Source organism: Styela clava, chromosome 4 (genome assembly GCF_964204865.1).
Source record: "Styela clava chromosome 4, kaStyClav1.hap1.2, whole genome shotgun sequence".
Classification (NCBI taxonomy): Eukaryota; Metazoa; Chordata; class Ascidiacea; order Stolidobranchia; family Styelidae; genus Styela; species Styela clava.
Genome location: NC_135253.1, coordinates 22,030,320 through 22,039,132, shown reverse-complemented (window position 1 = coordinate 22,039,132; position 8,813 = coordinate 22,030,320). Strand labels below are relative to the sequence as shown.

Sequence of the window (8,813 nt, the reverse complement as noted above, 5' to 3'; positions counted from 1 at the left end):
TCAAATCATCGCCCTATGAAATTGCGTGGTCTTTCCTCAAAATACTAATATAAGATTAATTAATCATAGGCTATCTTATACTGTTTTCTTCATCTACCTGTGTATTGAACAGACGGTAGAGCTTGAAGTTGAATAAACATTTATCTTTCATTTAATATTACTTTCTACGCAGGTGAGTACCATAGACTTGTCCAAGAAATGAGACTTGAAAGAACGGTTGCATTTCGTAACCAATACCGCCTGGACCCTGGTATGTTTGATGACCTGAGGAGTCTAGTGGCTCCTTACATAACTAAAACCACGACTAATTTCCGAGAACCTATATCTCCTGAAGAGAGGCTTGGAATAACATTAAGGTGAGCAATTACTGTATATTCAAACCATGTAGCAAAATGTATGTGGAAGAAAATATTCAAATTATAACACATCCACATAGAACTATTAAAAACAAAATAAACATAACATCAAATAAAAGTGCACATATATCATATTTCAGATTTTTAGCAACAGGGGATTCTTATACCACAATAGCAGATTCATATAGGACATCGAAATCAACAGTTTCAGGAATAGTTACAGAAACTTGTGAGGCAATTTGGACATCACTCAAAAAAGAATATTTAAGCCCGCCAACAGTTACAAAATGGAAGCAAATCGCTGAAGAGTATGAGAAAAAGTGGAATTTCCCACATTGCATAGGGAGCATAGATGGGAAACATATACAAATTCAAGCACCGGTGAATTCAGGGTCCCTTTATTACAATTACAAGCACACCTTCAGCATTGTGCTAATGGCCCTTGTCGACGCCAATTATAATTTTGTTTTTGTCGATGTGGGAGCTTACGGAAAGCAGAGTGATGGAAGTGTTTTCTCCCACTCTGCTCTCGGTAAGCTCATGAATGAAGGGGCCCTGAATTTGCCGGATGAAACAACGCTTACTAACAGCTCAAAAAAGGCTCCCTATGTGATAGTGGGGGATGAAGCCTTCCCACTAAAGAAGCACCTGATGAGACCATACCCGGGGCGAAATTTGCCAATTGATGAAAAAGTTTTCAACTACAGGCTATCCAGGGCAAGGCGAGTAGTAGAAAATGCATTTGGTATAATGAGTGCGAAGTGGAGAGTTTTTAGGAGGCCCATGGGTGTGTCGCCACAAAACGCAGAGTTGGTTGTGAAGGCAGCATGTTGTTTGCATAATTATGTAAGACGCCATACACTGATAGATGCAGGTGAAGTGGATAGGGAAGACCTGGAGGGAAACATAACAAGAGGAAGTTGGCGGGTACAACAGTTTTTTGCCCCTGCAAAGGCAAGGTCGCAGAAATAGTGTAGGGGCGGCGGCTGTTCGCGACAGCTTTAAAAATTATTTCATGGTTGATGGAGCTTGCCCCTGGCAATTTCAAAGAGTCAGAAGGACATGAAAAGTTCCTTTTATCTAGCTTAGTGGTTACCATCGAAAAAACATATTACTGAATGAGAGATTTTACATTTGACACGCTACACTAAAATATTTCAAGCTGTAATCAATTTGGAAAATAATCCAAATTTTTCATCAAAGAATATTTGAAAATAAACAGCAGCAGAAAGATGAAAATCATGCAAATACTCCATGAAGCTGTAATGAGAAATAGCCAGAATGAAAAAGCATACTGCCTGAACAAATAATAAAATGGTTGAGGTAAACTAACAATAAAAAACATTAAAATTTTTTAGAAATTGAGTTCTTGTTTAGAGAAGGTTGCTCAAGTTTGTACGGAGTCAATTAAATTTAGTAATGTACTGTAATTAAGATAAAAAAACGTTTGAATTTATTTTCTAATTTTTAAGTGGGAAATTGAATTTGAATCATTTCTCAAATTCAGCCTCATGGAGTAATTGCATGATTTTCATCTTTGTTGATGAAGCACGCTCAGGAGACAGTCTTTTCAGCTGTGGTAGAAGTGAAAGAAGGAAGAATTTGTCTGGATCATCTACAAATAAATATATATAGTATCAATATTCTATACCATTACGTGTTTATTGGACACGTAGTGGACATAGTGAACGTTTTGTTGTTCTTAGACTTAGTCTTGTTCTTCTTTGACACGTTCAGAAGAAATCGCTTTTCTCTTTGGTAACTGAACCAATTGTTTTGAAATTTTCATTGGTTAAAGATAAAATTTTTCCCCAGAAGGCTATTATTTTTTTTTGCCAAATATTTGAGCATACCGTATATACTCGCCTATAGGTCGCACCACCGTATAGGTCGCACTATTAGTTTTGTGTTAAAAAAGTTTGATTTTGATTTGACTCGCACATAAGTCAAACTGAAAATCTACGGATTTAAAAAGCCCTTTTCCTAGATTTTTGCATAGGTATCTTCCTATTTTGTTTTTTTGTAGGGCAAAATATAATCAAAATATGTTAATGACGCTCATAATTTTATATGGTTAGAACCAGGTCAACTGTAATAGATGCGTGCGGCGTGTTACGATTTGTAGAAATGGCCTATATCCAAATTTTTGTAAAATCGTCTGTATGTCGAGCGGATAGGTCACACCTATATTTTTTTTTAAAAATAGGTAAAAAGTTGCGACCTATAGGCGAGTATATACGGTAGCTGTCTTGTCTATATGAGCATGCTATGCATACGCTCCCTTTAATTCTACAACATAATAAACTAATCTCGATCACACCATATCATGTGTGACCGTAGATAAAACATGAAACAAAAACGATGTTCGAAAAGGTTAAAAAAATTACCATCCTTCTCCTCCTCAAGAATTTTCAAAATCCGCATGTTCACTTCTTCCTTCCTTTTTTTTGGTGTCGGTGCGACAGAAGATGACCCAGACACTTCTTCCCCTTCTACCACAGCTGATAGAGTGACAAGTTCTAAATTTGAGGACGTTCTGAAATATGAAATAGAAAAGGTCCTGAAATAACTTCAAATTAATAAAGAATTTAACTTGTACCAAATTGAACAGATCCTTTCAAAACATGTGATAGATATATCATTGAAATAGGCACACACTTTTCATCATAGTAACATATCACAGCAGCTCAATATTTACTCTTGTGCCGATTTTATGCAAAATAACTTACTTTCGATGCTGCACGAAGGAATCTAAAAAAGTCATGTGTTCAAATAGATGCCATTTATTCGTTGAAACGCCTCGGGGTGCCCCTGACTCCATGGTACTTTCATTTTTATTTTTCATCTTGACTTCTCTTGCCTGCTGTCCTAAATAGCTATATCAGATTGTGGTGTTAGTTGAGCAAAGCAAGCTTTTATTTTCAATTTGGTGTACTTGAAAATATTTTAGACAACGTGATTTTGCCATCAAGATAAATCCAGCAATGCTCCTATCTCCGCCCAATTGTTGGATTTGATATTAACATCACGATAATGAGGACTCATGTCATACAGACATGGTCTAGATTTCACCTCATTTATTAAAAGCTCTTCAAACGACATGACTGTGAAACAAAGTTTGTAATGAATTCGAAATACAATTGTTGTTAGAATTCATACCGGTACCGGTATAGCAAATAGTAAAGACTACAATCCTTCACTAGTACTTGCAATCAATTTTATTCTGACCTAGATAACGGTACCTAATTTGGATATTTAACTTATAAATTACGATAAACGGTACCTAATTTGATATTGCAGTTATAAAATGCGGTACCTTCTGATCTAAGCAGAATGTAAAACCACTTCCCACGGGAAGCAGCCGACACCGCCGCAAAAAAGCACGTGGAATTCGAAGGTCAGTCGCGCCGAAAAACGCTCAGCGAGAGAATCAGCAGCGGCACCGCGCGTCGTCGTTAGGTGCCGCGCTTTCAGTGTGAACGGCGTCACTTGAAACAATGGAGAGCGATCTCGAGCGCACTTCGCAACGCGTCGCGACGCATCCAGTGTAAACGCACCTTTAAATAGAAATTTAGTTTTATCAGGATTGGCAGTCGGATTTAAATTTTCTTCATAATAACCTGAAGTCAACAGTCAAAATTTATAACCAAGAGTTGTTTCTGACTCAAATTTATTCATACTCTGTGGTCACAGGAGGCAGTTGTATAAAGTGTGAGAGCTGGAGTGAGCACTCAGTTTTGGATAATTTAACTCAAATCAGCACAACATTGTAATTAGATGCCACCAAGCTATCCAGATGGCAGTAGAATATCCTTTTCATTGCATTCCGACTAATTCATCACACAGTTTCATCAACTCCTTGTTGTCATCTTTCTTGTGATCAAGTTCAGTCTGCAAACTTTTAACTCTCAATTCGACAGTACGGATCTTCATTTGTATGTTGTTGAGCTAAGAAATGAAAAATATGATGAGGCCATGTCTCCTGAACAGGTAGATCCTTCCCAGCGAGGAGTTATGGGAGTAATTTTTCTTTGTATTTGCTGAAGTAATACTAATATTTTTTATTACTACAGAACAGTGGCATAGTCAGGGGGTGGTTTTGCGGGTCGAACCCCCCCCCCCCCCCCTTTATAAATGTAAAAAAAATAAAATCATTTTCCTGTATCATAGATAGCAATTTTCCGTAGCTTGAAATGCTTTTTAAACCCCCAGGACCAGGCTACTCGATTGGTCCCGTTAGCAGAACCCCCCCCCCCCCTTTTTAAATTTTGGCTACGCCCCTGCTACAGAAATACTAAGATACATTATAAACTACTGGTACTTCAACTGTATAAAAGCAGGAGTGCGGCTTGCGCGCAAGACTAGCTAGCAATCCAATTAATGCTGAATAAATAGCATTTTTTTATGTATAATGAGGAGGAATAAGAACATTTTGAAAATGCTTTTTGATTAACTTATTTCTGTCCATATTCCTTCCACAACTAGTCAATAAAAATTTTGAAGAGTTAAAAAAGTACCTGTGCTGCAAAATTGGCTTCAACTTCAGCCTTTTCAGCGCTGATTTTTTTCAATGTTTCTGTTGTTTCTTTTTCCAATTCAATGCTCTTCTTTTGACTTGCCATACATTTAGCCCTGAATAGAGGATGGGACTAAGCATTAAAATTGTCAATTACTTTTTACTGTAGTTTTTTACAGTTTCAGATTTACAAGTTTGACAGAAGTATTTTTTGGAGTCACAGCATTAGTCAATGAATTGTATATTAACCCTTACGGGGACAGCCTGAAGCCACTGCAACCTGTGCAGTCACAAAGCGTTTTTTCTCGTTTAATTAAACTCGCGTCTGCTCGTCCGTAAAATCGGTAAACATCAAACACGGTAATCTCAATTGGTATATTCAGGATAAGTCGTTGCGAAGTACACCTCACGGCGAAGGCTCATCATTACACAATTTTTGCGATTTCCTGCTTTGCTATACAATTCTGTAGCGCCGAGATTTAAATATGTTACCTAAATTCAGTTATATATTCCTTCTGTTTCAACTCATTTGCTTGAAGATTTGTCGTCATTTTTTGAAGAGTTTCCGTTTTCTGAAATAATACACTGGAAGAGCGAGTGAGATTCTTAAATTTCAAATCAATCTTCTTTTTCTCTTCAGTATAAAACGTGAATTCTTCTTTATTATGCTTCTTTTCCTCTTCTAATTCATTCAATCTTTTTTCGTATCTTTCTACACAATCTTTCGCCGCGATTTCCGCAGAGCGAGTCTCGTCGACTAAATCGTTGTACCGTTTTTCAGCCTCGTCGCGCTCTAGTGCCCACTTTTCTTTTTTACGTTTCAAAACTCGTTGAATATCTGCTTCTGAGTATTTTAAAACTTCAATTATTCCGTTATCGGGCTTTAAAGCGGTAGGATGTTGAAATCCGGGCGAAACACTTCCAATACTGTCACTTGCAGATCCACGAGCTACATTTGAAGCTTCAAAAATGCTCTGGTCGACTCCAATCTGCGACGGACTGTCACATAACAAATCTGGTTCTCGTGGGCTGATTATAGCTGGCTCTTCAGCAACATCTTCTGGAACGGGCGTAACTCGGCCTGTGAAATCAATAATGTCGCTTTTTCGCCCGAGTAAAACAAGAGATTGTCGGTTTACGAGACCTTGTAGTAATGGATCGAATTTCATGTACAGGGATTGTTTACGAAGGTCGCCAGAAATACCACCTGGTGTTTGCTGTTCCAAAAAGTCAAGGTCAAGCTGACCTTGCTCGAGTAATTTTGAGCCGTCAACAAAAGCCGAGTTCCCAAAGGTCACATCCACTTCGCGTAAAGCGTAATTCGAGGCCTGTGGCGCTAGTTCGAACACACTCACATTTGCAGAAGTGTTCAGAGCATCTAGACTTGAATCTTCTTTCACTGCTCCTTGTAAATCTTGTTGGTCTCGAGAGTTGGGGTTAGGTTTGAGCGCATTTTTGGGTGAAAATGGATCAAAATCTTCCGGGATATTATCCAGATCGAAGCTATATGCTCTGGTCCCCAAATTGAATGGATGCTTGGAACCATTTTGATTAGGACCGACTGATTCCTCATCCAAAGTACTTTGCGATTTTGATTTTGGTCTAGTTGTTTTGGGTCGAACACTCATTGGCTTTCTTAATGCAGAAGGATGTCTCAAACCACTTGTGTTAGGTTTGATTGTGACACTAGGTGTCGCACTACCCTCATTGTCGGTTTTATCTGCAATAAAAGATCCGTGGTCACTGATATCAAGTGTTGCATTCATTCCGCACATATTAGGGGTCATAATCTCTGTACCAGGGGTCATGACATTTGACCTCTGTGTCACAGTTTTTGCAATTGGACTAATCACAGCATTCGAATCACATACTTTTGAAATAGGTGTCATAATCTTTGATGCAGGGGTCATAACTTCAGAATCGGGCAAGGCGGAAGGAGGTATAGGTACTGAGATAGGGGTTATGACATTTGTCATTGAGGTCATGTCCTTTGAACCCTCAGGTTGGGACTTGTTTGCTTTGGATATGCTGATATCAATAGCTTTATCAATCATTTCGTTGACGTATTCTTTTGCACATTCCTTGTATTCTTGGTGATCGAGTTTAGTAATGACTTCGACCCTCTCCCGCCATCGTAGATTTTCATCCAACTTTCGTAAGCTCTCCCATTTGTTGTCATTTTTGTTTTTTTGCGAGCTTTTTTCTTCTTCATTTTTCGCTACTTCTTGAGACGAGACACCGGGTCTGCGAGGTGCAATTCCTTTCTTTATTGCTGGCATTCCATTCCCTGTTTTAGGGGTGTCTGTAATCTTCGAGGGAGGGACCATTTTTCGGGCCACCGCGGGTACATTTTCTGACCCACTATAGCTTCCATTTATAGGAGTAATTTCTTGCAATGCCGTGGCAGAAGGGTTCAAAATCAAGCCCCCTTTTTGTCCCAGAAGAGGGGTTCTTTTTGGGGTAATAAAACTGACTTTAAGTTGCTTATGTACAGGTGTTTGTAGCATAATAAGATTGTCTTTTTGTGAAGGTTTTAGTATTGAATTTGGCAATTTTAACGGCGATAGTTCTAATAAATCGCCCTCAGCCAATGTAGGATTCACATTCAAGTTTTCCATGGTTGACAATAATAAGACAATCCCTGAATTCCCTAATGAAGTTCCAACTTCTAACTTAAATAAACTAGAACTGTATAAAATTCAAAATTACACTTTAAATTAATTCCTGCCATATTTTTAACTATAGCAGTAATCATTAAAAAGGTTCCATTACATTTGAACCCACGTACATTTAAACCCATGACAATTGCACCTGTATGCTATTGCACCCATGGAATTTTTTTTGTTTTTCGGATAGTTGAACCCATACTAACCCTAACCCATGGGTTTTAGCACCCGCATATTGATTGAACCCGCGAATATACACATGGGTTCAAATGTACGTGGGTTCAAATGTACGGTCACCATTAAAAACGGTGCGAGACAGAAGAAAACAAGGTTAAACAATGTTTATTAGAGATCTTAAAAATATTGCTTGGTCATTCAGTTGATATAAAATGAAGATACCAATAATTCATTTAATTACCATTCTGAAAATACGCACTATAAACTACTTAAAAAAATTAAAAGATATATGAAAAATCCCATTTCGGGGTGAGAGGGGATGACAAAACAGATTTTACTAAGACCAGTTTGACTGAGGAAGACAATCTGAAAACCTAGAATAAGGTTTATAATGTCAGAATTCGAGAATTGGTATAAATTCAAAACAAAAATTATTGTTTTAGGCTATATCAGTAAAAAACTTATACGGTACCTGTATACAGTTAAATGGTTATGATAACTAAAATATATACTAATATCTGCATATAAAACTCCTCATTAACAGACACATAAATAACTAAATCATTCCCGAACACGTATTTTTACACGCATGCAGGCATGGGTTTCTGTATTTATAGTCTACAATCCCATTTCAGCATTTGTACCGTACGTACGGACCTGCATACATGCAACGAACGACAGTCGATATAACCGCCTTGTAAGCACATTGATGCATGAAAAAATACAATCCTCTCGAAAGTAAGTAAACTACAAAGACGAATAAATAGACCAGAACCCCGACGTCGAATATAATTAGCAACTTTCAAACTTTGCAAAATCTACCTTTTCGTATTTCCAGCCAAGAATATCATTGGGTCGCATATGTGACGTCATGACTCTTTATCGCTCTTGAGTGCCCACCTGCGGTTATGTTTTCTTGCGAGATGAAAAAGACTGGAAAGAGAAAGAGAGAGATTTTATTTCCACAAAAAAATGTTGTTGCTCCCGAAGTATGCGAACCAAGATGGCGGACATCGGAACGTAACATGGGTAACAGGTTAGGGATAGGCAATAATTTTTTTCCAATTTTCCTTATTTTAGTCCTCTTATCAGTTCGAA

At 37.9% G+C, this 8,813-nt stretch overlaps 2 protein-coding genes across 3 annotated transcripts; both read right to left on the bottom strand.

Moving 5' to 3' along the window:
• Positions 1–1,711: 1,711 nt before the first annotated feature.
• Positions 1,712–3,911, bottom strand: LOC144422008 (uncharacterized). 2 transcript variants are annotated; one of them, XM_078111688.1, is made up of 4 exons: positions 3,673–3,911; positions 3,086–3,232; positions 2,744–2,892; positions 1,712–1,971 (listed from the first exon to the last, which is right to left on the bottom strand). In XM_078111688.1, exons 2-4 carry the CDS (start codon positions 3,199–3,201, stop codon positions 1,847–1,849), a joined length of 390 nt encoding a protein of 129 aa, XP_077967814.1. In that variant the 5' UTR covers positions 3,202–3,232; positions 3,673–3,911; the 3' UTR covers positions 1,712–1,846. The 2 variants fall into 2 exon arrangements, with proteins under 2 accessions (XP_077967814.1, XP_077967813.1); XM_078111687.1 differs by lacking the exon at positions 3,673–3,911 and having other exon boundaries at positions 3,086–3,591.
• A 98-nt stretch (positions 3,912–4,009) lies between these two features.
• Positions 4,010–7,565, bottom strand: LOC120326881 (uncharacterized). Its single transcript, XM_078111686.1, has 3 exons — positions 5,365–7,565; positions 4,874–4,988; positions 4,010–4,304 (listed from the first exon to the last, which is right to left on the bottom strand). Exons 1-3 carry the CDS (start codon positions 7,488–7,490, stop codon positions 4,173–4,175), a joined length of 2,373 nt encoding a protein of 790 aa, XP_077967812.1. The 5' UTR covers positions 7,491–7,565; the 3' UTR covers positions 4,010–4,172.
• Between the last annotated feature and the right edge of the window lie 1,248 nt (positions 7,566–8,813).